Below are 27953 nucleotides of genomic sequence, written 5' to 3'. Positions count from 1 at the left end.
AAAGTAGACAGTAACTTCTGTAGTAAATACTAATTACTGGTTATCAAAAGAAAGAAAGAAGAGTAAATAGAGGGGAGTTGTCATTGTCAGAGAGAAAGAAAGAGCAGACAAAAGGATCGTAAAAATCAAAGTATAAGAAAGAATGGGTCCCTGAAAAGATTTTGACCGTGAAGACACAATATTACGTTTATCTGACAACACATGAACACATCACTCATCTCTTTAGATTCTCTTCTTCCCCACAGCTAGCTCTCTCACAAGATCTTCCACAACATCAATCAAGATCCAATCCCTTCAGATTCTCTTGTAATTAATCTCCTCTCTCTCTTATTTATGTAACTCCCCTTCTTCACATTGATTTCTGCGTCCTTTGACGTTCAATTTTTTTTAAAACGCTTCCTCTGTTTTGCTGGTTTCAAAAGAGAGAGAAAAAAAAAAAACAATGGCTCTCAAGGATTTATCTTCTTCTTCTTCCTCGGAGTTACATGTTCTTGCCGTTGATGATAGTTTCGTTGATCGTAAGGTTATTGAGAGATTGCTTAAGATCTCTGCTTGTAAAGGTACAAAAAAGAAAAGAAAAGCAAAGCCGTTTCTGTTTATATCTTCTTCTTCTTTCGTTTGGTCTCTGATTCGTTTTGTGGTTTTGTTTATATAGTAACGACTGTTGAGAGTGGGACTAGGGCTCTTCAGTATCTTGGTTTAGATAAAGGATCTTCTGGTCTTAAGGTATTTTTATCCATATTCTTTCTCTGATAATGTCTCTCTGTTTTCTGACCATAAACAAACCCTAAAGATTGAAAACTTGATGTGTTCTTCTGCTGGTTTGGCTCCCAAGAAACCTCAGATTTAACTAATGAGGATCAAAAGTTTTAAACCTTTGCCTTTTTATATAAAAAGAATGATTGAGGTTTTGTGTTTTATAGTTGAGGAACTGCTTTTTTTTTTATATGAGGTTTATGTTAATCTTTTTTTGATAAACAGGATTTGAAGGTGAACTTGATAGTGACAGATTACTCTATGCCAGGATTAACGGGATATGAACTTCTCAAGAAGATTAAAGTAACTTTATATTTATGTCTGTCATTTATTAAAGCAAGATTTGAATAAGCTTTTCTCGTCCTTTGCTTACACAAAGACTCTGTTGCATAATTTTTTTGTTACCAGGAGTCTTCAGCGTTCAGAGAAATACCAGTAGTGATAATGTCGTCTGAAAACATACAACCTCGTATAGAACAGTAAGTCACTGTAGTTAATACATACAAACTGAATCAATGAATCTTCTTTTAAGACTTGTAATCTGATTATGTGTCCATCCTCTTTTGTTGTTGTTGTAGATGTATGGTAGAAGGAGCAGAGGATTTTTTGCTAAAACCGGTGAAATTAGCTGACGTGAAGCGGATAAAAGAACTCATAATGAGAGGTGGTGAAGCTAAAGAAGGATTAACCAAAAGCCCTAGTCCTAAGAGAATCCTACAAAACGACATTGATTCATCTCCATCATCGTCATCTTCATTAATATCGTCGTCTCAGGATGTTTCCTCTCTCGATGACGACACTCCATCTTCCAAGAGGATGAAATTAGAGCCTAGCTAGCTAGGGTTCGTGATTAAGCTCAAGCTTTTCTCATTTCTTTTCTTGTTATTCTGTAATATACATTGAGCTAAGATGTTGAGTAGATTCTTGTTTTGACATTTGCAATTCTAGATCCTGATGCTCAATCTCATCACTCTGATTTTTTTTGGTTAAAACAAAAGGAGATCAATGTAAAAATATGATTTTAACAATTTTAAAAGTTAAACTAATTTGCCCATATTGTTCCCTAATTTACTGCCAGATTAATTGTGCAACTACTTAAAAAAATTAACGTAAAAAAGATTTGTGTATGATCTCCCATGTGACATACATACACGATTTCACTTTTCTGAATTATTCAAGATTCATATAAGGTTTCAAACGAATAAATAATCCTAGACTCCTAGTTGCATAGCATAGGAAGCTTGTCTGCACTTACGTGTCATCTTATGATTGGTTCAGTGATGTCTGTTTTAGACCGTTGAGACTTTTAGACCATTGCAGTCTTATCCCAAAACTCAGAATAACACAGAAATTTTTCTTGGTGGTCTCTCCAATGGCTTTCTCAGCGACTCTGTCTCAGCTTTCTTCTCTTTCTACAATCTCCTCTTCGTTGCCATTTTCTTCTAGTAGATCCCCTCTTCGATCTCTACCTCGATTCACAGTCAAAGCAGAAACAGAGAAAGAGAAACAGAGCACACAAGCCAAGTCAGATGGGGAAGCACCACCAGCTGCCACCAAAACGCCTAAAACTCTTCCCAAGAAACCGGTTTACTCGAGTCTGTTTCTTCACTTCTCTTTCAAACATGTTGAATCCAATAACATAATTTTGATAATTTTTGTTTGTGGTGGATGAGAAAACAGTGAAGAAGGGCCAAATCGTTCGTGTGGACAAAGAGAAGTACCTCAACAGCATCAATGTACGATCGAGATCTTTCCTGGTTTTGTAGCTGATTCATTATTCATTAAAATCTGTTTCTGAAACTTTTTTTTTGCTTCGTCTGTTGAGATCCACAGTACTTATCAGTTGGACATCCTCCTTTCTACAAAGGACTTGATTACATCTACGAAGATCGCGGAGAGGTACAACCCGAATCAAATCCATTTTTGAATAAACATCACAAGAAGCTTACCGAACAAGTATCTAAATCTTGCAGGTCTTGGACCTTCGTGTTTTTGAGACTGGGGAGTATGCACTTGTAAGTTTCCACAAAAATTGTTGATTTATGTTGCGTTGCGTGAGCTAGAGAAAGAGAGCTAAATGGATTGTGAATTTTGGAGATTTTAGGTTGGATGGGTTGGTATCCCGACTGCACCAGCTTGGCTACCAACAGATATGTTAATCAAGGTACTCAAAATTTCTCAATACATATAAGCCATGAGTAACTTGACTTCATTCAGTCAATTTATGATTGTTTTCTATGTTCTTGGGTTCCCACTGCAGTCTGAGAAACTTGTTTACGAGCGAATGTAAAGTCCAGAAGCTTCCAAGAAGAATCCTTTGGAATGCAAACTGATACGAATGTTGTCTGTTAAGCTGAGATAAACGATACTTAACAATGGTGCCCATCATGATCATATCTTCGATTTTTTGAGAAAGAATCAGTGTTACCTCACAAAAATGTTCTGGAATGTAAAGACATAAGATCAGATTGAACCAACTATTATAAGAATGCAGCCTCAGTCGATGCATTCCTTAACGAATTCACACATTCTTTGTTATGATCCGCTCTAATCACCGCTCTAATCATCGCTACTTCAGCAACCATTATTCCTAGTCAATGGTTCTCGCTTCCTTTATTTACATGTGATCAAACAACAAGACACAAAGGCAAATACCAAACTCAATTCTCACAACTTCATTAAACAATCATTTCCTCTGTTTTTGTCTTTGGCTCCATCTTCAGAAAACTTCTTCATCATCATAAAAATACTACTGACCTATATGGGACGGATGATGGTGATCATTCTTGTGGGTTTCCTACGTTTTCTCCTTTTGACTTCTTCTCCCATTAATGAGACATCTCAGAAGAAGCTATGTTCAAACCGAGATGTACTTTGTAAATAATTGTGGTTGGCATCGTTATGGTGAAGATAATAACATGATTACTTCATCCGCTTGTGGCATCATGAAGTCGAACTTTTCTTTGATAATATTGAGAAATGATCTGTTGTTGTATTAGATAAAACAGTAATCTTGGTTTTATGTGTGTATATGATTCACAAACGTCAATGAAACTTATTGCCGAGACCCGAGATGACAACACTCTAAGCATAACCACAAAATTGTTGTTTCTGATGAAACTGAAGGCAAAAATGTAGAAAAAAGTTTAATGGAACTCTTCAACTTCTTTCTCTCTGAATCTCTCTCAAGCTCTGTCAAGTCCCCTAAATGATGGAGACAAGCGCATAGTGTCACGACCACGTTGCTGGAAACCTACTTCTCCACTACTATTACTCGTCTGATCATAGTCCTTCCTGCAAGATGGACAACGAGCTTCGTTTTCACTGATCTTCTTGTGGCAGAAGAGACAAATCCGAAACCCACAAGGACATGGTTTGAAACTTAGATCAGTTTCATCCATCACTTCAGAGCAAATAGGGCATTCTTCATCATCACCTTCTTGCTTCCCAGAGTTAGTAGACCTCTTCTTCTTTTTACTGTTTCCGTGAATCGTCTTCTTTTGAGGTGAAGAAGCTGCTTCATGCTTGCACCTGTTGTCTTTATAAAAGAGCTTCTTCTCAGAGGTAGACTTGTTGCTCCTCCTCTGGCTTGTATTTGGAACTAGATCTTCTCCTTGCTCAAGCTTAAAGGTGTCTTCTTTATCATTCTCAAAGGAGTTTAACGCATCTCTAAACCCATCCCAGTTGTCATAAGCATCGTCGAAAACTTCCTCCTCTTCCTCATTCGTCATCTGCTTAGAACAACAGAAACAATCTTCACTAACAACAGATGAACCTTTGCTGCTCTTGAGTAGTACACTCGTGGGACTACCACTAGCAGACGATGTCTTTACAATCTCATCATCACTATCATCATTGCTTCTTTCTTCATGATAACCATCATCAATCCTCCAAGCTTTTTTATCAGTAAGTTTATCTAACAAAGATTGCAATCTACGGCCTATTTCTTCTTCATCTACGTTTGCTTTTTTCCCTATTAGACCATTCATTCACAAAACAAAGTCATCATCATCAACACTCGAAAGATTGAACCAAAAAAGTCATTTGAAACTTACATTGATAAATCCATTGCTTGCGACGATCATCAATCTTCCACTGCTTCAGTTTACAAATCCAATTCGCCTGCAACGTCACAAGATTCAATTCCATATATCAAAAAAAAAAAAAATAATAAATAACGTAATTTTACGATTTATCAACAACCCAAAAAAACACGATTTCTACTGGGGATTTTGGATCGATCAGAGCATAAATCACGATTTAATCCGATTGCGTAAAAAAAAAAATGATCGAAGAAGAAGGAACCTTGCTGCGTTTCTTGGCGAAATCTCTAGAAATCGGAGAGTCGTGAAAGAGGTTGTCAGAGTCTGTGATGAAAACAGCAACCATGATTATAATGAATCTCCAGAGCAACAACACACAGAGAGTAATGTTGTCGCTCAGAAAGAAAGAAAAAAACCCTAATACTTAAATCCGGATTAAGAGAGAGAGATGGAGAAATCGGAAACTGCTCTGCTACGCTCCTTTTATTTCTCACTCTCCAAGAACCAAAAGCTTCTATGTATGAGTATGTGTAGCGGTCTATATATGCGGTTATCTCGTTCGGAAATTTACCCCTGGTTTGACTCTGTATTTACGAAGCCATACCCCTGCTTCGTGGGAAAACGACGTCGTTTGTTTTTGGTCTTTGGTCGGTTTTTTTTTTTTTTTTAATTGGACTACAAGATAATAATAATATACCGCATTTTTCCATAACAAGATTAGTAAAAAAGAGATGCATTTTGAATAATTTATTTTAAGCAAACTAAATTAGGGAAAAATGGATTTATCTTGAATTAAAAAAGCAAACTATACATGTATATATATATATATATATATTACACACATTTTTTTCCCTAAATAAATCCATAATAAGGTCTTAGATAGATTACAAATAATTTACACTTTTTGAAGATTTAAGAAAATACAGCTCATCAACTCATAAATGTTTTCTGAAAACTATCATTTGTAATCTCTCTAAGAATATTCTGGATCATCTTAGAAAATATGTCATGTTTCCTACAATATTTTTATTTATATGATCATAAAATTCTTTATATTTTCAACCAAAGAATTGAAAGAATAAAAGGTCATCCTTAAGTCTTTACACACATCATCATCATTGCACAAGTAGTGACTGATAATTGATTCCTAGATACATTTCTAGAAGATTGTATGTTTTAGTTTTGTACATTTCTCATATAGTAATGTGACATTGTTCAAATTCTTATTAGAAAACCAAAAGTGTGTCTATCTTCTTTGGTTTTAGAAAAATGCTAATTGTTTGATTTCAGATAAATTGCACTCTTTTCATTGTTAATTTTTGAACTATTTGATTTTTTTTTTATTCCTATATAATTTTTTTTCTTTCTCTGTAACGACATTCCTCACTGCGTAGCACCTATCACTATCGCTTAAGCTTTTGACACATTACTGTACTTTATTTGGATGGTAAGTAGTTATTTATCACAAATATAGTCAAATAGACAAGATCAAACAATGGTCTATTGTTCAAACTTGGACTACAAGGTAATTTACTGCATTTTTCCATTAAAAAAGGATGCATTATGAATAATTTAGCAAAGTAAATTAGAGAATAAGGGATGTATTTTGAATTTTAAAAAGCAAACTATACATATATATACACACACAATTGTTTCCCCTAAATAATCTTATAATATGGTATTCTTAGATATAATACAAATAATTAACATTTTTTTGATGATATAAGAAAACACAACTCATCAACTCATAAATGTTTTCTTAATTATTTGTAATCTTATTATCTTATAAAATATATCATGTTTCCCTTCAATATTTTATTTTTATATGATCATAAAAATTTCTTATATTTTCAACCAAACAATTGAAAGAACAAATCATCCCAAGTCAAATTACTCTTTTACACATATCATCATTCCATAGAAGGGAACGTTCTCTATTTATGCCGGAAAATTATAGTGAAACAGTCTTTGAAAACAGAAGATTGAACAATTAGCTTGCAATTTATATAGAGATCGTAAACTCTTTACCCGAATTATTCATTTGATTGATTAAACTCCCCTTATTTAGTCCATGATCCATAGTCGCAAGTCCAAATTTCCATGAATAATTTTGACCAAGTCACAAATACTCTTTTAGTAAGACTTCTTCGTTAGATCATTTATTTACATACTTACGAAATACACTGATAGCTCATAATAGTCTCTTACACAACATCCAGGTGTAAGTCAGAATTTTGAAGTTTCCATCTATCCTTATCACATCAACTTTAGTTTGACTCAATATCATATCTAACTTGAATATATGTATATATATTAGATGAATTCTTTACTACTATAACCATTTTGCTGGTGCATCCTACTGGTTGACTTGGTTCTTCTGTTGCAAATCTTTCTTCTCCGAGAATGGTACAAGCTGAGCTCAGTAAAATACAATAAAGAAACAGAGAAACTCAGAATCTTGGACATCATATATATAAACCCATCATCACGTTGGGCTCTTTACACCCAAAACGTAACAAAAGGGCACTACTAGTCAAATCAGTTTTCAGACCAAATATTTTTACCGCAAGAAGGTAAACATACAGCCTAGATTTTCACAAGTTTTCCAGAAACATAATAAACTTAACATGATATAGCGAATTAGATGTATGATAATATTTACTAACCTTCCCAAACCCCCTGTGCTATGCGTAGACTACATCTCGAGATGATTCACTGGTAAAGCTAGGCTTCAGAGACTCCAAATAAACATCGTCTTTATCCCCAGTCTTCTGTTTCACGTTTCTGCTCTCCTCAAACGATGAATTTCCTTGAAGATTGCTTAGAACCTCCTTCTTCCTCTTCCTCTGGAACGTGTACTTGATACACCGGTTTTTACTAAGTGCCAAAACTGGAGTTTCTTCGCACAAAGAAGACGCCGAAACCTCCATATTCTCACAGCTCTCCTTTTCTTCCTTCCTTGCATCTGTTTTCACCATGGTCCGAGGAGATGTTTTCAAGAATATGGGAGTGCCATCCTCCTTCTGAGGAGCGTTTGGAGACACTATTGGGGCTTCTCCATTTCTAACAGAAGATATGGATTCAGTAGTAGCATCAGCACAACCAGAAATTTCGAAGGTCTCTACACCATTACAAGAAGACACTTTGGGAAGACAACAACCTCCATCATTCACATCTCCTACTTCTACAGAGGAAGACAGATTTCCATTGGCCATACTGCTATCAACTGCGTGAATTATCTGAGCGGAACCTTCAGCTTCCTTGCGTTTTGTCAGTATAGAAGGAAGAGAGTGGTGACATTGATCCTTGTTAATTTTATGAGAACACCGGTTAATACTATTAATGCGAGCCAAAGATGGGATTTTTATCCCATTAGCCACCACCGATTCAGCTTGTTCAACTGGGATGCAAGAAGCTACAGCTTCTGTGATCTCATGACCGCAAGAAACCTCAGGCACTACAGAGACTGCTGCATCACGGTTTTTCCAACGGGGGTCTTCCTCATGATCACTTTTAAGATGTGTCTGACCATCCGTGAGTTTCTTGAGCTCATCTTGAAGTTGTCTCAACTCCGCCCTCAGCTCTCCTACAATATCTTCAGCTTCTTCAAGCTGAGCTTCCAGTTCCTCAACCTTCTGTTGCTGCTTCAAGGATATTATCTCTGTCTCCTTGACCTATAAAACCACAAAAAGCTTTTCAAAAATTTGAGCTGAGGAGCAAATGCAAAGAAAGCCACAGAAGAAAGATATGGTACAATGGGGGAAACGCTCATCCTCAAGCAAAGCCAATACAGTCTCTAAGATGAAATAGCAATATCTCCACATTGAGAAACTTTTAACTTAAAAACTGCACAATGAAATGAGGGCATCGGCCAAGGAATATGTATAAGCCTCACTAACAAAAAGATGTAAAACTAGCTGCTAAGATCTATTTGACACTCAGTTACCCTTGGTTACGCTAATTGGTTTTAGGTTACATAAACAATGATCAATGGAAGAAGAGAAAAGCTATATCTGCTGAAAGTGTCAGTGTAATTTAGTCTCAGGCTCAAAGATGTATAAAGATGGGGGCAAAGATTGAATGGCGGAATATCTTCTAGGTACTTGAAACATCAATAGATTGAATAAACCAAACTCACAGTCACAACTCACAACACACAACCTTCACAATGCATGAAACCATGTAAGAAATGCTCAAAAAAGTTGAACTTGAAAGCCATCTCATAGACACCATGAAACCACAGGACATGAAGTTCACAGAAACATAATCAAATAAAACCAACAAGAAGTCAGAAACGAATAAAGATGAATTTTTTTTTTAATCAAAGATAGTGGATTGTTGTTGTACCTTGGAATCAAGCATCTGTTTAAGCCTAAGCAACGTATGAAGAGCATCATCTCTAACCGTCGCAAGTTCTTGCTGATACCTACGCGCCTTCTTTTCAGAAACCATAATACGAGCCGCGGCTTCCTTCGTCGTGTTCAGTATCGTATCTGCGTAAGCTCTCTTCAACGCCGCTAAGGTCTGTGTTAACAACCCAAACCAAAAAAAAAATAAAAAAATCATCGCAAACCCCCAAAAAAAGAAAAACAAGACAAAACCCACATCTTGAAATCAACGAAATCGGAAACAAGAATTATGTCCGGTAGGAGAAACAGAACGAATATTAAACGAAACAATTCGAAGAAAAATTCCGAAAAGAAGAGAACTCGTGAGCGACGGAGATTGAAGGGTTCACAAGGAAATTGTACCTCTGGGTCAGCCATGACCGCCGATAATGCGGTTGCAAAGATAAGCGATTTTTTTATTTTTCTTCCGACCAAGGTCACGAACTCGCCAAAGAAGATGGAAAAAGCTAAAAAGGGTTGTTGTTGTTTTCTTCTTCTTCTTTCTTTGGTTTCCTTTTTGTTTTTCCTTAGAAGCAAGCGTCTGTCTGTTAGGAACAGAAAAGGAGTTGACAATTTACCTATTTACCCTTAACAACTCAATGTTATTTCTCAAATTGCCACACACACGTCACGTCTGCCTTCGCACCTTCGAACGGCGGTACGGTTTCCCGTTTTTTGCGTCACCCGTAATTGGCCTTTTGCTTTTTTTTTTTTTTTAATACATTTTTCTGATAAAATATAAATATTTATAAAAAAAATACACCTTTAATTTTTGTTTACTTCATTTAGACCACTAGACTATCATCATACCTAATTGTAATTACTAAAATTTATATGATTATATCAGCAATTACAATAAAACTGTTGTTATGTATGATTTGATGGATGTTTATTATAGGCCCATTAGCCCATTCTACAATGTTTGAGATTTGTATGATTTTAAGTTTTACTTGTTCACCAAGTTTGTATCTTTATATATACTCTCTACTCTCTAGTATCCATCGAATGAGAGTAGACGGCTTTTCCCCTACAATTTCTTTCTATAACACGTAATTAGCATACTTTAAACCCTAATCGTCCAAGAAAAAAAAAATCTAGCTGCCGAGACGTTCGAGCAGCCGTCACCTTTCCAAAACGTTTGAGCAGCTGTCACCGTTTCGGACTACTTTTTCTCCAACGTCACCAACTTCTCTAACTTTCTCCATCTATCGGAGATAATTACTTGCACTGGCATGGGCACTAGATGCCAAGTTTTGGTTGAAATCCAAAAGGCTGGGTGATACGATCATCTAGGGAAATAAAGAAAATGAGCAAAACAAGGCACAAACAATGATATTGCTTCGCAATCACTTCCATGAGAATCTTAAGAATGAGCATTTAACCATGGAAGATCTAGTCGTTTTTTTGGAGCGAAAAATATGATATCAGAAAATAGTGACTCTATTAAGAGTTTGTTATGATTGGACACAATTAAAGTTTCAAGACTATAAGTATGTAAGTGAGTACAACTTTGTCTTACATCAAATAATTTTCAGATTAGCACTATGTGGTGAAAAGATTACAGAAGAGGATAAGTTAGAGAAACTTTCTCTACTTTACATGCGAATAACGTACCATTACAAACGTGAGCTAGAAAGGATTTACGAGATATTCTCAGTTAATTTTGTGTTTTCTTGTGGCTGAAGAGCAAAACTAGTTGTTACTGAAAATAACAGTTTGCATATTTAAAACAATTAGTCTTGTTTTTCAGCCATAAGAAACACAAAATTATTTGGAAATATCTCGTAAACACTTTCTCACGATATTGTGTTTGTAATATTATTCGCATGGAAAATAGAGAAAATCTTCTCTAATTTATTATCTTTTGTGATTTTTTCACCACAGAATGCTAATCTGGAAGCTATTAATTCAGTAACTCACTTACAAACTTATAGTCTTGAAACCTTCAATTGGACGAGTCACTGTTTTCTTTCTTTTTTGGTATTTACCTTTGTTTCAGTTATATTATCTTTCAAAATATTTCGTTTTATGAAATTAAACCAAACGGTTTAGATGATTTCGACCTACAATATTTTCTTAAGAACATTATCAAGTTTACAAACATATATTATCAAAATATGAATTGTAATTTTGCATTTACTAGTATACTCAAAATTTATAGCGGAGCTTATCACATAGTCCGTACACCAATTACTTTTTCTTGCAATATCAGGCGCCAAAATTGTTCGACCGAAAAAATATCGACTTAACCAATTCAAACCGGGAAATATTCATTAACCGGAAAAGAACCGGTTGGTTCATCGTGACTGTTATCCACAATAAGAATCCACGTGTCTTCTTCTTCTTCAAGCCCCCTTCCCTCTTCTTCCATTTTTCCGCCATTTCACCGAACGAGAGAGAGAGAGAGAGAGAGAGAGATCTCCACTTGGAAAATATCTTTGCCCACTCATCTAATTAGTTTTGCGTCTTCTTTCTAGAGCTTGGTGGCGACTTGACACTGAGGTTTCAATCTCTGATTCTGATTCAATTCAAATCGGATAGAGTGCGATTTCTCGTTTCCGTTGCTGTGTGGTTGAGTAATTTCCCCGGAGGATATTTCAATCCTTATGTGAACTGTACAGTTGCCAATATGAATCTGGCAATTCCGAATCCCAACTCACACCAGCTCTCTTTCCTTATCCAGAATTCGAGTTTCGTCGGCAACCGGAGATTCGCCGACGGCAATCGTCTCCGTTTTCTCTCAGGAGGAAACCGTAAACCATGCTCCTTCTCCGGTAAAATCAAGGCGAAGACGAAGGATCTCGTTCTTGGAAACCCTTCCGTATCGGTTGAGAAAGGTAAGTACAGCTACGACGTCGAGTCCCTGATTAACAAGCTGAGCAGCCTCCCACCTCGCGGAAGCATCGCCAGGTGCTTAGACATATTCAAGAACAAGCTTTCCCTCAACGATTTCGCGCTCGTGTTCAAAGAGTTCGCTGGTCGCGGTGATTGGCAGAGGTCGCTTCGTCTCTTCAAGTATATGCAACGGCAGATATGGTGCAAACCTAATGAGCACATCTACACTATTATGATTTCTTTGCTTGGCAGGGAAGGTCTTCTAGACAAATGTCTTGAGGTATTCGATGAAATGCCTGGTCAAGGCGTGTCACGCAGCGTTTTCTCTTACACGGCTTTGATCAATGCTTATGGTCGAAATGGACGGTATGAGACCTCTCTTGAGCTTCTTGATAGGATGAAGAGTGAGAAGATATCGCCTAGTATTTTGACTTATAACACGGTGATTAATGCGTGTGCTAGAGGTGGCTTAGATTGGGAGGGTTTATTGGGTTTGTTTGCAGAGATGAGACATGAGGGGATACAACCCGATATTGTGACTTATAACACTTTGCTTAGTGCTTGTGCCATTAGAGGTTTAGGTGATGAGGCTGAAATGGTTTTTAGGACTATGAATGATGGTGGGATTGTTCCGGATCTTACTACTTATAGTCATCTCGTTGAGACTTTTGGGAAGTTGGGCCGGCTGGGAAAAGTGTCTGATCTCCTTGGTGAGATGGCTTCCGGGGGCAGTTTGCCGGATATCACTTCTTATAACGTCTTGTTAGAAGCATATGCGAAATCAGGGTCTATTAAAGAGGCAATGGGGGTCTTCCATCAGATGCAGGCTGCAGGGTGTACGCCGAACGCTAATACATATAGTGTTTTGCTGAATTTGTTTGGACAGAGTGGGAGGTACGATGATGTTCGGCAGCTTTTTCTTGAGATGAAATCCAGCAATACGGATCCTGATGCTGCTACATACAACATTTTGATTGAGGTTTTTGGGGAAGGTGGGTATTTCAAGGAGGTGGTAACTTTGTTCCATGACATGGTGGAGGAGAATATTGAACCTGACATGGAGACATACGAGGGTATAATATTTGCTTGTGGGAAGGGAGGACTCCACGAAGATGCTAGGAAGATTTTACAATACATGACAGCTAACGATATCGTGCCAAGTTCCAAGGCCTACACTGGGGTTATTGAAGCATTTGGGCAGGCTGCTTTATATGAGGAAGCACTTGTTGCTTTTAATACCATGCATGAAGTAGGAAGCAATCCAAGTATTGAAACATACCACTCACTATTATATTCTTTTGCAAGGGGAGGACTGGTCATGGAGTCTGAGGCGATTTTGTCCAGGTTGGTGGATTCTGGTATTCCCAGGCACAGAGATTCTTTCAATGCACAAATAGAAGCCTATAAACAAGGAGGCAAATTTGAAGAGGCTGTGAAGACATATGTAGACATGGAGAAGTCAAGATGTGATCCTGATGAAAGGACGCTTGAGGCTGTTTTAAGTGTGTATTCTTTTGCGCGACTTGTTGATGAGTGCAGGGAGCAGTTTGAGGAGATGAAAGCTTCTGATATACTGCCCAGTATTATGTGCTATTGTATGATGCTGGCTGTTTATGGAAAGACCGAGAGGTTAGTTCTTTTACCAGTAATACACTTTGTCTTATGTTCTCTTTTGCGTGTAGTTTTATAGCTCGTAGCTTACTAAGCCAAATGTTGATTTATTCCATCGTCATAGCATTTTGCTTTTTCAGCTGCCTTATGTTCTTACATGATCAGGGATGGGAGAGATATGCTAGTGTACACCCTTGCTTATTTTATTGCAACTAACTTCAGCTTTCTGGATAAGTAGTACCTCAAGCCATTTTTATATAATACTTCCTTAGTTTTAATTACACTACAATTTTTATGTTTTTAGGTGGGATGATGTCAGTGAGTTAGTGGAGGAGATGCTTTCAAATAGAGTATCAAATATTCATCAAGTTATTGGGCAAATGATCAAGGGAGATTATGATGACGACTCAAATTGGCAGATAGTGGAGTATGTGTTGGACAAACTCAATTCAGAAGGATGTGGTTTGGGAATAAGGTTTTACAATGCACTTCTGGATGCTTTGTGGTGGCTGGGCCAGAAAGAGCGAGCTGCAAGGGTACTCAATGAGGCAACGAAACGTGGACTTTTCCCTGAGTTATTCCGGAAAAACAAACTCGTGTGGTCTGTGGATGTGCATAGGTAGCTTAAGTGCCCTACGCTGGCTTCATTTCAAGTCCATGAAATGGTTGTGTACCGCTCAATCTAATTGTTTGTTTTTAAATGTTCTGTAGGATGTCAGAAGGTGGTATGTACACAGCACTATCGGTATGGCTAAATGATATGAATGTTATGCTTTTAAAGGGAGAAGATCTTCCTCAACTAGCCGTTGTTGTTTCAGTGTAAGTATTTTGATGGTGGCTGGTTCATTGCAAGATGCTTCCAAGCTTTGCGTTTTTGTGTCTTTTGCCTTTTTTAACTCTTTCTTTTTAAACGTCTCAGACGGGGACAATTGGAGAAAACCTCAGCTGCAAGAGAATCTCCCATCGCAAAAGCTGCTTTCTCCTTCTTGCAGGATCATGTCTCGTCATCATTTTCCTTCACGGGATGGAATGGAGGTCGCATTATGTGCCAGCGATCTCAACTCAAGCAGTTACTGTCAAAGATAGAGCCAACTTCAGAAGAGTCCGAAGATAAAAACCTAGTCGCTTTAACAAACTCGCCCGTTTTTGCTGCTGGAACAAGAACTTCTACAAGCAAGGACACAAACCACAGCGGTAATTCTACGCAACGAAGAACCAGGATGAAAAAAGAACTAGCAGGAAGCACAGCTTAATCGGTGTGCGTAATTTCTGTTGCCAAGACCAGCAATCAAAGGCCTCTTCTGTCTTCCTCCATGTAAGACTAGTTGGTGCAAAACTGTGCGTTTATGGTCTTTAATACTCATCCACCAGCACTCCCATTGTGGTGTCAAGCATTAGTGTCAGCCTCTGTTAGACAGAAGAATCTGGTGAAGAAGACAAATGGTGATCTTAGTTTATATGCATAAGCATAGCGTTATGAAGCGTCAAGTAAGTAGCCAATTAAGTGTTTTGATGAAATGGTTAGAATTAGACCAATGATTTTGCAGCCATAGATTTTATTTTGTTTCTCATTCAACTGTCTTTGGGATAACTATGAAGCTAAATACTTGTGTAAGATTCGATGCTCTAGTTACAACTACAAGTACAGGATCTATCAATCAAGATTCCTCAGAGAAGCTCTAGTTTTTTGGTTGTGACCTAATGTGATGATCTACCATTCCACCCAATGGTCTGAAAATTAACTTTAGCACAACTACTCCACCCATAATAAAGAAAACACTTGTTGTGCAAGATTCCTTCTTCGGCCTGATTCATCTTCATTCTCTCTCTCTCCCTCAGATTTGTGTTTGTTATCTGATTTAGGAAAGTCACAACAAACTTCTCATCCAAATTGGTAAAAGAAGAAGAAAAATAAAGGAGAAAGAAAGGCTCTTTCTCTCTAGTGCTCAACACATTACACTTTAGGATTCCACTTTGTGTGCGTAATAAAGGTAATGGTGGCTTTGCTTTCTAACCGATGCTAGTGCCTTTGTGTGTTTTTTGCTGTCTTCCAAAACTATTTACCAAATTATGTGTATATACACCTTTTTTACAACTTTTACCTATAAATCTCTCTTTGATCAAAAAAAAAAAACCCTATAAATCTCTAAAATAATTATATAATAGGGAAGAATATAATAATTTATGTGATCACTTTGCTTATAGTAGAATCACATCCTAACATTTCTACAACTATATAAACGAGGTACTCTTCGATTCTCTGTTGAAACTGTATATATAAGTTTAGTTTCCTGATATTGTAAGTTTTTGAGTTGAAGTTCAAAGTTATAATTTCCAAAAAGGATTCACTTGTCTCCAAGATTTTTTAGTATCCCCTAATAATATACACAAAGATCGACAAGATATAGTTATTTTTTTCGAAAAAAGTACCAAGGGTAGAGCTGTAACCATATATTATAGAGTAGAGTACAGAATCATTTCAGAAGCTGACTATTTTTCTAAGAGCAAGTTGCATTCGCTTAGCGACATTGAGTTGACCAGATTCGTTTAATACATTATATAACCCTAGATTTTTATCTTTTTAAAAAAGAACACATAAGGGTAACGTTAAAGAAAATAAAAGCGTCTATTTTCATTACATTTAAACCTTCTCTATAAAGTAATTTTTAGGTATTTTTTCATTCGATTTTTTTATTTTTTTAACTTTAAAAAGTTAACGAAAAGGTTATTAACATTTTTTAACTTCTTTTAGGATAACGTTTATATAACTCATAAAATTAACAAAAAAAAATGGTAGAGACCTAATAAAATCCCTCTAATCTAGTCAGTCAGCAAATGACATAAAAAAAGTCTATCCAAAAGGAAAACTGTGTAAAGAGACAGGCAGGTAAGAAAACGAGACAAGAACAGACGAAAATAAACAAGACACGTGTCATACGACAGCATCACCAGCAAGCTGCAACATGTAATAATTTAAGAAAGAAACCACGTGGCTTTTGGGCTTTATAAACTAAAAAAACAGCCTCAGATCTCAAAACTCACACCACTCCATCCATTACTATTGCTCTGTACCTTTTTGTCTTTTGATTCCTTTATTAGAGAAGAGAAAGGCGCAAAGGGTAAAATCGGAAATAATATTATGGCCGACGGTAGTACTACTAGCTCCTCGGAGTCCACCAACGTGTGCGGCGGTGTCGTGAGAAGAGAGATTATGCTGTTCGGCGTCAGGGTTGTGCTTGATCCGATGAGAAAGTGCGTGAGTTTGAACAATCTGTCTGAGTATGAGCAGACGGATGAGTCTCCAAAGATCGACGGTGAGGATAGAGATGGACAAGATAAGAACAAAACCCCTGCTGGTTACGCCTCCGCTGATGAAGCTGTTCCGATGTCTTCTTCCAACGGCAAAAGCGAGAGGAAACGAGGTACTACTCTTCGATTCTCTCTATTGAACTCTGTTTTTTGATCTTTCGATAAAGATGCTAAATTTATTGTCTTTCTGATCATTTAGGAGTACCATGGACTGAGGAAGAACACAAGCTGTTCTTGGTTGGGTTGCAGAGAGTAGGAAAAGGTGATTGGAAAGGAATCTCAAAAAACTTTGTCAAGAGCAGGACCTCTACACAAGTAGCTAGTCATGCTCAGAAGTACTTCCTCCGACGTAGCAATATCAACCGTCGCAGGCGAAGATCTAGCCTTTTTGACATGACTACTGACACGGTGATTCCCCTAATCCTCTTGTTACTCTAGTAGTTAGGATATTAGTTGAGAATATGTTAGCAGCCTGGAAATAGAGAGCCTTTAGTGATTGTTTGGTTAGTGAAAACTTAAGTATATAACCAATTGGTCTTTGTTATTTAGGTCATGCCCATGGAAGATGATCAAGTGGTTATGCAGGAGAAAACATCACAATCATCTTCTGTTATACCAGAAATCAACAACTTTTCTATACTTCCAGTTATGCAAGTCTATCCTGAGATCAACAACTTCTCTGGTGGTAATAATGCATCAGGGAACCAGCCATACGGACAGTTTGGTTCCTCGAATCTCATTGATTTGGTTCCATCAACCTTTCAAGCAAGGCCTGCACCGCTCTCGCTCAACCTCTCACTAGCTTCATCTAATCTGAACGAACCATCTTCTTCAATGCATTCAGCCTTCAACACTATTGGAGTCGCTTAGAGCATATCCGAAAAGGTGAAGATCTGCAAAAACACCAACCCTGTTTGTTTCTTTGTTGTACAGATAGGTCTTGACTTTGTTATAAAGATTCGTCAAATTTATGTATTTGGCTACAAAATCTGTGGGGGGGAAAGAATGAATAATAAACAGAGTTTGGAGATAGGACTTTAAGTGTGTGTGTTTTTAGGGTTCATGATCATCCTTTTTTTTCCTTCCATGTGTGGAAGTTGTTGTAATACTACTACTACTACTCTCCAAGTTCATTCGTGTGGATCTATCAAAACTTATATATATCATATTAACGTTATGTTTTCAGTCATGATATTAATCATAAACAGAGTTGTACTTTGCTTCTCATGTGGCTATCTCAATCATGTTTGATGATTTATGGGGTTTTTATAATAGTATCTGATTTCTAGGATAAGATATTGTAAGTGTTTGTAGAATAATAATAATAATGTCATTATCTTTAGTGATGCCAATAATGTCACATTTTATTGGTCACTTCCATTATAGTGGAGCTTTTTCTTTTCCCATCAAAATCCAGATTCTCTTTTTATACTTATATTTTTAGTGTGAGATGATTATGTGTTGTTAAATCCGGGTTTTTTACCTGAACTTCCAACTCAAAATCAATTGGTAATGAATTGAGAAGCTTTAATCTTTTATATTATTACTCAAGTAGTCAAGTCTATAGACATCTATTTATGTGGGATTTTCTCTTTTATATTTACTTTTATATATATGTAATTATTCTTGTCTAGGATTTAGTACATAGTTTTGTAGTATTAGTACAAAGTCTCCTATTTATACAAAACTATGTACAAAATTTACATATATAAAAGTAAATACAAAATTTAGTAATATCTAGAGAATAGGAAAATATCCTCGGTAGGTATATTTTTACCTGTTTCGTAAGCAATAATCTTCCAATCAAAAGAACATGACCCCCATTCATTAATCAACCAATCACACAGTATTCATATATATATATATATATATGTCATGTCCTCTGTTTCCGTCGTGTATGGTTGTATTTAGTTTCAGCGTCAACGACAAAGTTCTCCTCACGTCTAAGCGGGAAAAATTACAAGAATCATATTAGGTTTTTTTCGGTACATCTCTTTGCCTTGACATTATTTCTAAATTTGCCAATTTTAGATCTGAGATTATCCTTTATTTTTGGGTACTTTCTCTCCTCAAAATTCCAGTCTAATCTAGTCTGTATTAGACTCACCAAACCCAGAAATAGGAACACAAATCACAAAAGATAAGAGAGAGAGATTATGATCTCTGTTTTTGTTGATTGTTAAACCAATTTGATTTCATATGATTATACAATTGCTCTGTTTTTTCCTGTTCTTGTTTCTTCTTTTACAAGCCACCATGTCTAAACGTTCTTTTAAGAAGTTCGTGGAACAAGAACTCGGATCTCTACCTCATTTCGTCATCTACACTGTTCTTGAATGGAGCCTCATCGTTATCCTCTTCATCGATGGCCTTATCGCCTTTTTCTCAAACCAATTCGCCAAATTCTTCGAACTCAACATTCCTTGTCTTCTCTGCACCAGGATCGACCACATTCTCGTCCCTGGAGACCCTCAATCATATTACAACGAGTCAATCTGCGACTCTCACAAGAAGAAAGTCTCTTCTCTTGCTTATTGCCATGTCCATAAGAAGCTCTCTGAGATCAAACATATGTGTGAAGGATGTCTTCTCTCTTTCGCCACCGAGAAAGACTCTGACTGTGATACTTATAAGTCTCTCATTGGAATCTTACACAAAGATCTCGAGCTTCTCATTGACGATGAACGTGAACTTCCCTTGGCGTTCAAGAAAGACGACAATTTTGTTCAGACAACAAAAAATCTTGTGGATTACAAGATTAACAACAACAACCTTAAAAGTGATAGCTTGAAGGAACATTGTTCGTGTTGTGGAGAATTATTAAAGATGAAATCTGAGAAGTTGCCGAAGAACAACTCTTTCCTGGCTCCTGCTCCTTCACCTAGGGTTTCGTACAATAAACAGTCTGAAAACGAATCTGAGTTTAAGTATCTGGATATGGACAGAACGCCGAGTTTTGTAAGAGGAGGTAACAAGTTTTTTGGGGTCCCTCTGTCTGATTCGGCGCAAAACAGTCCACGATGGTCCGTTCGGTCTCTTAAGAAACCCCTTTTGGATAAGCCAGAGAATGCTTCGGACAGGGCAGATCAAAACGGTGAATCCATCCTTCATCAGCTCAAGAAAGAGGTTCGCTTGGACAAGAAGTCACTCATTGATTTGTATATGGAGTTAGATGAAGAGAGAAGTGCTTCAGCTGTTGCAGCCAACGAAGCGATGGCTATGATCACGAGGCTTCAAGCCGAGAAAGCCGCTGTTCAAATGGAGGCTTTGCAGTACCAAAGAATGATGGATGAACAAGCAGAGTATGACCAAGAAGCTTTGCAGTCAATGAGTAGTGAATTGGCCAAGAGGGAAGAGGAAATGAAGGAACTTGAAGCTGAATTTGAGGCTTACAGAGAGAAATATGGATGTTTGACAGATGAAGACGATGCACGTGAAGAGGTTCATGAACAAAACGGTAATGCTAGAGCAGATGATGCTTGCCAAGAAACTAAACCATTCTCGGATTTGGCGGTCTATTCTTCAAATCAAGAAGAGAATGGCCAAAGCATCGATCAAAATGAGTCTACAAAATCACAAATGAAAGTGTCAGAGGAGTCTACCGCAGAAAATGATGTCTCTGAACTTGAACAAAGAGGTATGATTTTTTACTATGAGGTTTGATCACTCTGTGTTGTTTATAAATCTGATCCCGAAAAAAAACCCTTTCTTATCTTGTGTGTTGTTGTTATGAAATTGGTCAGGGAATGAAAGCAAAGAAGGGATAGTAAAAGAGCTTTCAGAGATCACAGAAAGGCTAAGTGCTCTTCAATCAAATGGTGATCTGTTGAAACATATTGCTGATGTTTTGGATGTTAGTGAAGGAGAAGCAATTCTATTGCAGATATCTCAAAATTTGCACATGCTTCGTAGTTTTGTTGCTATGCCTTCAGAATCCATGGACTTGTAATACATCTTTTATTGTTTCTTAGAGAACAAGCAAGCTTCCACGCCTTGTCTTATAACTCGAAAACATTTCTTTGATTCTTTCTCAATAAAAGTTTCAGTTTGCTCCATAAACCCAACCTTTTTATATGGATCATACCTGATTGTTTCAAACGCAATTTTTTCCGTCTATATTTAGATGTGATTTTTTCCTTCAATTTTTTTTGGGTTCTTGTTTTTTTCAATAGGAAATACCATTTTGAATTTGTATCTAGATGTATTTAACATATTGCGTGCTAATTATTTGATTTGTTTGTCTTAAACATATTACTAATTTCAAGAAGGAGAAGCAATGTATTTAAGTATAATTTTGTATAAATGTTAAAATCAAGGAGTTAGGGTTTAATTTGTACCTAACTTGTTTCAGCCAATATCATAGCTCTAGCCACTAGGTCTCAGTGAGTTAGGATTAATTTTGAACCAAACTTATATAGCCACCATATATGCTTTGCCTTATTATAGAAGCCATAAAAGAATTGCACACATTTGAACCCAACATTCATAAAGATTTGATTTTTCTTGTGTTTCCCTTAAACTTATCTTATTCTTATCCAAACAAGCTATAAGGTCGATCCAAAAACACCCAATTTCCAACGCTATACAATCTAACAATTAACATCGTAATTTATCATCAATCATCATCTCCTCACAAATCTCTTCTTTCCTCTCCAGAGGTTTAATCCTCCTTACACTCGTCATGATCACTCTCTTCACGAATCCTACTCTCTCATCCATAAACCGTAACCCCTTACAAGACTTCTGTGTACCTGATCTCGAATCTTCCCCAACCAACAGTGGCTACCCCTGCAAGTTACAAGTCACCTCTGAAGACTTCTTTTATTCCGGCTTGAACACTCCTTTAAACACCTCGAACCCAAAAGGTACTGCCGCTAATTCAGCTAATCTCATGACCTTTCCAGGCCTAAACACTATGGGAATATCCATGTACAACGTTGAAATAGCCCCTGGAGGATACAACCCGCCTCACTCGCACCCAGGTTCAACCGAGGCAGGGGTCGTTATCGAAGGCTCGGTTTTGGTTGGGTTCTTGACGACTAACTACACGTTGTACCAGAAGGTTATTGGACCCGGTGATATGTTTGTGATTCCTCCAGGACTCATTCATTACGAGGGGAACGTTGGGAAAACGCAATCACGTCTCTTGACGGTGGTTGCTGACGACTTGCCTGGCGAGGTTGTTCTGCCTCACACTTTGTTCGCTACCAAACCCGCGATTCCAAACGCAGTATTGATGAAGGCGTTCAAGGCGGATAGTAAAACAATCAACATGCTCAGGACAAAGTTTACTACTTGAAAAAATGTTCTATATTTCCTCTCTAAAAATGTAATCTTTTATGTGTTTCCTTAAATGAATAAATGAAATCGTGGTTTTTTTTAGTATAGAAGCACCTAGTATACTTAAAACAATAATTTTATCATAATAATTTGTTTTAATTACTTCACAAACATATAGCAACGAATCGCGGGTTCTATAACATTTGTATTTATTTAACATTTTCAAATTTTAATTCCTCAACGGAGTTAAATAATTTGAATTTTGATAACCAATAGTATTAAATTTTTTGAATTTCTTGGTATATAAAAACGAAGTTATGATTCATAATACTGATAATCATTACGGATGAAAAAAAATATATTTCTATACTTGTATGAATTTACAATCGAGCTTATTTATAAAACAAGACAAAAAGTTTTAAACCAACAGGTCCAAAAATTACAACAAAACTGACATTTTGACAAACACATCATCTTAGGTTTGTTTAGGAAAAATTAAAGCCATATACATTATCATGTGTGTTTTGACTTTTGATCTACAATACTAAGGTTTTGCACATGACTACGACCATGATCTTCACTTTGCAAAAATGGTCTTGATCGTTATTGTTGATAGATCACTCTCTCGGAGTGCTCATGTCCCCATCCCCTACTTCAACTATCTCCTTGGGATAAATCTGCAGAATAACATAAGTCTATGAAATTCTTTTTACAAAGTTAAGACATCATCAACTCAACGATCTATATATATATATAGAATATATATATATATAAAGAATTAAACCTGGTGGCCTTTGTCTTCGTTATGACCGAGCGTACGGACTTTGAGCTCCCCTCTGCTCGTGGTTAACTCGTCTAGAATCTCAGCATCGCACTCTTGGACGCCTCTCGTCGAGTTAGTCGACTTTTAAACAAGGTTATAAGTACTCGTCAGCACTAATTCGCCAAATTAATCTCAATATTTTAAAATACTCTAGAATGCCTTAAGTGACAAGAATGTAAATATTACATAGACATTACTGACATACCCTGAAAGACAGTTCAAGCGGGTTTCTAGGAGTTCCAGGGATCTCTTCGTACTCTGCGGCATCGAGTTCTCGGAGATGAGCTGGTTTAAAGAGCTTGGGGAGAAGGTACTGTCTGATTGCTATCAAGAGGAAGAAAAGAACCGGAAACATGATTCCAGCCACCGGAATCCACGTCACTCCGTAGCACAGCCCAAAGTAGAATATCTGAAACAGTGTGAATGCAGCCATTGACTTGTATGGTACTTTCTCCACGAACGACGCATGCGCTCCCTCCAAGACCCTAACAACAATAATCACATGATTAGTCTTTTGAAGGAAATATGAAGTAAAAAAAATGAAAGAAACAGAGTATTTTTCAGAGCACACACTTGAATCTCCTGCTTGGTGGGACAAAGAGAAGCACTGTGCGCTCGAAGAACTGATTGTCTGGGAGGCTGTCAATGGCCATGTAAGCGAAATACCCCCAGAGAAGTGAAGTCGGTATGAGCTTAATAGCCGGTATAGCGAACACTGCACCTATCACTAGCAATGATTGCAACAGGTTGCTCACTCTCTGCTCGTTGACTCGTACAGGCAAGTAAGCGTCAAGGTGCTTCTCTGGATCGAAACCACTCTCGTCGCTGCTATCTCCACCATCGTCGTTCTTCTTCATCACTGCCTCTTTCAGATCTTGCAGCTCATTTACCAGGGTTAAGTTTGTCTCAGCCTGTTGATATAAAAATATGAGCTTATATTTTGAAAACCGGATCACTGAATAATGATGAGTCTACCACTAATAGTGCTGCTTACTAGTGGACTTTTGTCCATTTCTATGAAGACTTGTTGCATATCCTCGTACACTTGTGACGACGTTGCTCCCTGTCTGATGGTTTCTTTGGCTGTCATCACCATCTTCCTCCGCATTAACTGTATAGAAAAAACCAAGTTTCATCAAGACCAGCTTAATCTGAATCTTGAGTGTTCATTAACTGAGTATTAATTAGACCTGTCGTCTGAGAACAGCAAGGCTTTTGGTGTGCATAGGAGATTGTGGGAGGACTCCGTTGGAAGGAGGCAGACCAAGCAATCCACAGATCAACACCTAACAAACAACACAACTTTTGGATATTTTAACAAGAGAGAGTTAATGTGAGCTTTGCAGAGAAAGAAACAGAGTTTCACTGATTACCATGAAACCTAACAAGAGAATGTCGTAGTGATACGCAGAAGGGTTCTTGAGGTTGAACTCCTTCTGCTGCGCGAGCTGCGAGACAACGCTGTGGTCAAAGAAGTAGAGACCTGCGATCGTCAATGCGGGTATAAACGCCGCAAATATGTAGACCACAGAGACTTTCCCCATGTCCTGTAAAGAACAAAGACTGAATCTTAAAAGAGGTTCGGATGATGAAGCAAGATCTTAAAATGTAGTTGTGTTTGTAACCTTGATGACAGTCCAATGGGTTAAAGAAACAGAGTCCCATGGAAGAGGACTAACGAGTCTTCTCGGGACACCCGAGGGTAGTTTTGATGGCGTACCGAAAGACAATGCTGTCCAAACCACAATCATCAATGGAACTCCATAGTCTGCGATGAAGCTTCGGCACCATCCTTCACAAAGAATCATAATTGTAAGGTCTTGTAGCTGTTCTTTACACAGAAATGACCACTAAAAGAGAAGAATAAAGCTCTCTTACCTGTTCCGTATCGCCAAGACCTTGCTTTTCTGCTCTTCAAAGCGGTGTAGACAAGGCCGACGGTGAAAATAAGACCTAGAAGTCCGTTTGTGTAGAGCCACTCAAACTGATACTTTTCAAGTTTTGAGTCTTCACCTTTTGGAATCCTAAATTCGCTAACCATTCCCTACCAATTTCATTTCAAAACGTATATAATAATAACTTTTGACCTATCATGGTGGTTGAGTGTTTTGGTAATGATGATATATATATACCTTTATTGTTTGTTGAAGAAACAGAACAGCAATCAACATACCAAACAGCTCACCAGCGATCCTCGTGAACCGGTTGATGATATAAGCCACGTTGAATATCGCCATTACGAACAGTAACAAAGCCGTCCACACAAAAACCCTAGAATTTAACAGCCAGCAAAACCATAACTTTACAGGAAAACATTTATTAAAAAAAAAAAGGATTTAGGGTTTTGGAGTAGTTACCAAGCAACCCAAGCTAAGTAGAGTTCTTTTCCCAATTCTGGTCTTCCTTTAGCGAAGTGGTACAAGTACTTGTACATTAAGACAGTTGGTTCTGCAACTCCAAGTATCAGCAATGGTTGTCCTCCCAATATTGAGTGCATCACTCCACATAAGGCTGTAGATGCTAACGTTTCCACTGTGCTCAATGATCCCTCTATAATTCCCCAAAATTTGAATTCAGATAACGCTTAACTAAAAACAAGATCAAATAATACTTGTGCAACTTTAAAGACCCATATAAACCTGTGTCGTGGCTGAGTTGCTCGCCAAAGGCGATAATAGGAAGGGCAGAGGCGAAGAAAATATATGTTGTGGGTGCTAAAATCCTGCAAAAACCTCACCAAACAAAATAAATCACGACGTATGTTCCTCTTTTGGACTCAATGGTCAGAATATAATACTTGAGTGTTTTGAAAGGTACCCGAAACCAGAACGGAGACCAGCGACCCAATCTTGCTTGTAACACAAGGCTCTTCCTCTGAGATCTCCTACGATACCTCGAAATGGCTTCTTTGAGCCTTCCACTCTTTCTTCCTCCATATCCCAAATCACTTGAAGGCTCACCAAAACTCGTTCTTCTGTTCAGATATTATTAGCCTTAGGTCCACTCAAAAAGTAAGCTTAAATATTGTGGAAAACATATCGAGAATAAACTTCATAGCTTTTTTAATTAAAATTTAATTTATGGAAAAGGAGAGTGTTCTTATCTATCTATCTCACACACAGTTAGAGAAACATGACAATGCACAAAACAAGGAAATAAGTCATGAGAATTTTCTTTTTATGACAAAGGATACAGAGAAGCGAAAGCATCATTTGGTTGCGTGGAGCAAAGTGTGTCGTCCCAAGGGGGAAGGGGGACTCGGGATTAGAGCGTGTCGTGATATGAACAAAGCTCTACTGGCGAAGGTGGGTTGGAGAGTTTTACATGATCAAGCAAGCCTTTGGGCACGCATAGTGAGGAGTAAGTATAAGGTGGGCGATATTCATGATACATCCTGGATATCAGTCAAGAGTCATTTCTCTTCGACGTGGAGGAGTGTATGTATGGGGTTGCGGGAAGTGGTTACCCGCGGAGTTAATTGGGTGGTCGGAGATGGGAAGAAGATTCTATTTTGGACAGATAAATGGCTTGCGGGGGAGCCACTTATCGAAGGAACAATGGGTGCTTTGCCTCCGGGGTTTGATAAACTCACAGCCAAAGAGTTATGGACAGATGGTGTGGGATGGGATCTTTCCCGTATATCACTATATGTGTCGCAGGAAAAGTGTTTAGAGCTGGCGGCTGTAGTATTGGACAGTTTCACTGGGGCTTCTGATAGGTTGTCGTGGGGAGGAAACTCGGAGGGTAGGTTTACAGTTGCATCTGCGTACAATCTCCTGATACGTGAGGAGAGGCCTGCACAGAATATGGAAACTGCATATAAGAGGATATGGCGGGTGATAGCTCCTGAGCGGGTTAGAATCTTTCTCTGGTTGGTAATGCATCAAGTGATTATGACGAACTCTGAGAGGAAGAGACATCATTTGTGTGATTCAGATGTTTGTACGATTTGTCAAGGAGGTATAGAGACTATTCTCCATGTTCTCAGGGATTGTCCTGTCATGTCTGGCCTGTGGGATCGTATTCTACCGCCTAGTAAAAGACTGGTATTTTTCTCTCAGTTTCTACTGGGATGGGTTTATGAGAATTTAGGTAGAGGGATTGTCACAAGGGAGGGAGATTGGTCTACAGTGTTTGCCATGGATATCTGGTGGAGCTGGGAATGGCGGTGTAGTGACGTGTTTGGCGAAAGAAGGATCTGTCGGGACAGGGTCCGTTTCATTAAAGACTTCGCAACAGAGGTAAATCTGGCAAATTCGTTGCCTTGCGAACAGAATGCTCGAGTGGTCGAAGTGGATAAGCAGATTGGTTGGGTGGCTCCGGAACAGGGGTGGTACAAGATAAATACTGATGGGGCGTCCAAAGGAAATCCGGGTCCTGCAACTGCATGTAGTGTGTTGCGGAACTCGGTAGGGGCTTGGTGTAGCGGGTTTGTGGTTAACATTGGTCGATGCTCGGCACAATTGGCGGAGCTGTGGGGCATCTACTATGGGCTATATGTAGCGTGGGAGAAGAGAGTCACACGGTCAGAGTTAGAAGTAGATTCTGAGATTGTGGTGGGTTTTCTTACGACAGGGATCAATGATTCTCATCCTTTGTCTTTTCTGGTGCGTCTGTGTCATGGCTTCCTTGTTAGGGACTGAATTGTCCGTATTAAACATGTGTATCGTAAAGCTAATCGTCTAGCTGATGGTTTAGCGGGATATGCGTTTTCTTTACCGCCTGGTTTTCATGCTTTTGATTTGGTTCCTAATGTTGTTGCTACTTTTTTGAGGGATGATGTTGATGGCCATGCGTGGCCGAAACACATCCGGTTGTAGGTTCTTTTTACTTTATAGTCAATAAACCCCAGGGGTAAAACCGTGGTTATTCACAAAAAAAAGAAGATGTACCAAAAAAAAAAAAAAA

At 37.9% G+C, this 27953-nt stretch overlaps 9 protein-coding genes across 9 annotated transcripts; 6 read left to right on the top strand and 3 right to left on the bottom strand.

Moving 5' to 3' along the window:
• LOC104702219 (two-component response regulator ARR15) lies at nt 188–1782 on the top strand. Its single transcript, XM_010418045.2, has 5 exons — nt 188–560; nt 656–726; nt 982–1059; nt 1165–1235; nt 1335–1782. The coding sequence occupies exons 1-5, from the start codon at nt 443–445 to the stop codon at nt 1591–1593; spliced, it is 597 nt and encodes a 198-aa protein (XP_010416347.1). The 5' UTR covers nt 188–442; the 3' UTR covers nt 1594–1782.
• LOC104702218 (NAD(P)H-quinone oxidoreductase subunit O, chloroplastic) lies at nt 2068–3294 on the top strand. The gene is made up of 6 exons (XM_010418044.2): nt 2068–2351; nt 2437–2492; nt 2590–2655; nt 2730–2771; nt 2861–2920; nt 3017–3294. Exons 1-6 carry the CDS (start codon nt 2129–2131, stop codon nt 3044–3046), a joined length of 477 nt encoding a protein of 158 aa, XP_010416346.1. The 5' UTR covers nt 2068–2128; the 3' UTR covers nt 3047–3294.
• On the bottom strand, nt 3792–5295 carry LOC104702217. Its single transcript, XM_010418043.2, has 3 exons — nt 5062–5295; nt 4812–4878; nt 3792–4729 (listed from the first exon to the last, which is right to left on the bottom strand). The coding sequence occupies exons 1-3, from the start codon at nt 5143–5145 to the stop codon at nt 3942–3944; spliced, it is 939 nt and encodes a 312-aa protein (XP_010416345.1). The 5' UTR covers nt 5146–5295; the 3' UTR covers nt 3792–3941.
• Nucleotides 6871–9697, bottom strand: LOC104702216. Its single transcript, XM_010418042.2, has 4 exons — nt 9551–9697; nt 9147–9323; nt 7466–8473; nt 6871–7212 (listed from the first exon to the last, which is right to left on the bottom strand). Exons 1-3 carry the CDS (start codon nt 9563–9565, stop codon nt 7484–7486), a joined length of 1182 nt encoding a protein of 393 aa, XP_010416344.1. The 5' UTR covers nt 9566–9697; the 3' UTR covers nt 6871–7212; nt 7466–7483.
• LOC104702215 (pentatricopeptide repeat-containing protein At1g74850, chloroplastic-like) lies at nt 11817–15355 on the top strand. The gene is made up of 4 exons (XM_010418041.2): nt 11817–13651; nt 13938–14252; nt 14345–14452; nt 14553–15355. Exons 1-4 carry the CDS (start codon nt 11817–11819, stop codon nt 14884–14886), a joined length of 2592 nt encoding a protein of 863 aa, XP_010416343.1. The 3' UTR covers nt 14887–15355.
• LOC104702213 (transcription factor MYB1R1-like) lies at nt 16651–18147 on the top strand. The gene is made up of 3 exons (XM_010418040.2): nt 16651–17055; nt 17142–17350; nt 17492–18147. Exons 1-3 carry the CDS (start codon nt 16773–16775, stop codon nt 17810–17812), a joined length of 813 nt encoding a protein of 270 aa, XP_010416342.1. The 5' UTR covers nt 16651–16772; the 3' UTR covers nt 17813–18147.
• LOC104702212 (probable myosin-binding protein 6) lies at nt 18873–21035 on the top strand. Its single transcript, XM_010418039.2, has 2 exons — nt 18873–20579; nt 20686–21035. Exons 1-2 carry the CDS (start codon nt 19142–19144, stop codon nt 20889–20891), a joined length of 1644 nt encoding a protein of 547 aa, XP_010416341.1. The 5' UTR covers nt 18873–19141; the 3' UTR covers nt 20892–21035.
• LOC104702211 (germin-like protein subfamily T member 3) lies at nt 21526–22309 on the top strand. Its single transcript, XM_010418038.2, has one exon. It carries the CDS (start codon nt 21624–21626, stop codon nt 22239–22241), a length of 618 nt encoding a protein of 205 aa, XP_010416340.1. The 5' UTR covers nt 21526–21623; the 3' UTR covers nt 22242–22309.
• On the bottom strand, nt 22609–26005 carry LOC104702210 (putative boron transporter 5). The gene is made up of 13 exons (XM_010418037.1): nt 25863–26005; nt 25685–25767; nt 25403–25595; nt 25178–25316; nt 24924–25089; nt 24671–24837; nt 24419–24592; nt 24236–24331; nt 24040–24156; nt 23619–23956; nt 23251–23530; nt 23007–23126; nt 22609–22899 (listed from the first exon to the last, which is right to left on the bottom strand). The coding sequence occupies exons 1-13, from the start codon at nt 25979–25981 to the stop codon at nt 22840–22842; spliced, it is 2052 nt and encodes a 683-aa protein (XP_010416339.1). The 5' UTR covers nt 25982–26005; the 3' UTR covers nt 22609–22839.

Source organism: Camelina sativa, chromosome 7 (assembly GCF_000633955.1).
Source record: "Camelina sativa cultivar DH55 chromosome 7, Cs, whole genome shotgun sequence".
Taxonomy (NCBI): domain Eukaryota; kingdom Viridiplantae; phylum Streptophyta; class Magnoliopsida; order Brassicales; family Brassicaceae; genus Camelina; species Camelina sativa.
The sequence above is the reverse complement of the archived record's forward strand: the minus strand, read 5'-3'. Positions and strand labels throughout refer to the sequence as shown.

Bases quoted from the DNA above. Each gene is read 5' to 3' on its own strand.
- LOC104702218 (XM_010418044.2), top strand. From the start codon at position 2,129: ATGGCTTTCTCAGCGACTCTGTCTCAGCTTTCTTCTCTTTCTACAATC. The intron at 2,352-2,436 runs GTCTGTTTCTTC...ATGAGAAAACAG, and splicing joins CAAGAAACCGGTTTACTCGA to TGAAGAAGGGCCAAATCGTT. The intron at 2,656-2,729 runs GTACAACCCGAA...TAAATCTTGCAG, and splicing joins TCTACGAAGATCGCGGAGAG to GTCTTGGACCTTCGTGTTTT.
- LOC104702217 (XM_010418043.2), bottom strand. From the start codon at position 5,145: ATGGTTGCTGTTTTCATCACAGACTCTGACAACCTCTTTCACGACTCT. The intron at 4,879-5,061 runs GTTCCTTCTTCT...GTGACGTTGCAG, and splicing joins TCGCCAAGAAACGCAGCAAG to GCGAATTGGATTTGTAAACT. The intron at 4,730-4,811 runs GTAAGTTTCAAA...ATGGTCTAATAG, and splicing joins CAAGCAATGGATTTATCAAT to GGAAAAAAGCAAACGTAGAT.
- LOC104702210 (XM_010418037.1), bottom strand. From the start codon at position 25,981: ATGGAGGAAGAAAGAGTGGAAGGCTCAAAGAAGCCATTTCGAGGTATC. The intron at 24,332-24,418 runs GTAATCAGTGAA...GTTGTTTGTTAG, and splicing joins TTCTCTTGTTAGGTTTCATG to GTGTTGATCTGTGGATTGCT. The intron at 23,531-23,618 runs GTGTGTGCTCTG...TATTGTTGTTAG, and splicing joins CCACCAAGCAGGAGATTCAA to GGTCTTGGAGGGAGCGCATG.
- LOC104702216 (XM_010418042.2), bottom strand. The intron at 8,474-9,146 runs GTACAACAACAA...GTGGTTTTATAG, and splicing joins AACAGATGCTTGATTCCAAG to GTCAAGGAGACAGAGATAAT.
- LOC104702212 (XM_010418039.2), top strand. From the start codon at position 19,142: ATGATTATACAATTGCTCTGTTTTTTCCTGTTCTTGTTTCTTCTTTTA. The intron at 20,580-20,685 runs GTATGATTTTTT...GAAATTGGTCAG, and splicing joins CTCTGAACTTGAACAAAGAG to GGAATGAAAGCAAAGAAGGG.
- LOC104702219 (XM_010418045.2), top strand. From the start codon at position 443: ATGGCTCTCAAGGATTTATCTTCTTCTTCTTCCTCGGAGTTACATGTT. The intron at 561-655 runs GTACAAAAAAGA...TTGTTTATATAG, and splicing joins TAAGATCTCTGCTTGTAAAG to TAACGACTGTTGAGAGTGGG. The intron at 1,236-1,334 runs GTAAGTCACTGT...TTGTTGTTGTAG, and splicing joins ATACAACCTCGTATAGAACA to ATGTATGGTAGAAGGAGCAG.
- LOC104702213 (XM_010418040.2), top strand. From the start codon at position 16,773: ATGGCCGACGGTAGTACTACTAGCTCCTCGGAGTCCACCAACGTGTGC. The intron at 17,056-17,141 runs GTACTACTCTTC...CTGATCATTTAG, and splicing joins CAAAAGCGAGAGGAAACGAG to GAGTACCATGGACTGAGGAA. The intron at 17,351-17,491 runs GTGATTCCCCTA...TTTGTTATTTAG, and splicing joins TTGACATGACTACTGACACG to GTCATGCCCATGGAAGATGA.
- LOC104702215 (XM_010418041.2), top strand. From the start codon at position 11,817: ATGAATCTGGCAATTCCGAATCCCAACTCACACCAGCTCTCTTTCCTT. The intron at 13,652-13,937 runs GTTAGTTCTTTT...TTATGTTTTTAG, and splicing joins GTTTATGGAAAGACCGAGAG to GTGGGATGATGTCAGTGAGT. The intron at 14,253-14,344 runs GTAGCTTAAGTG...AATGTTCTGTAG, and splicing joins TGGTCTGTGGATGTGCATAG to GATGTCAGAAGGTGGTATGT.
- LOC104702211 (XM_010418038.2), top strand. From the start codon at position 21,624: ATGATCACTCTCTTCACGAATCCTACTCTCTCATCCATAAACCGTAAC.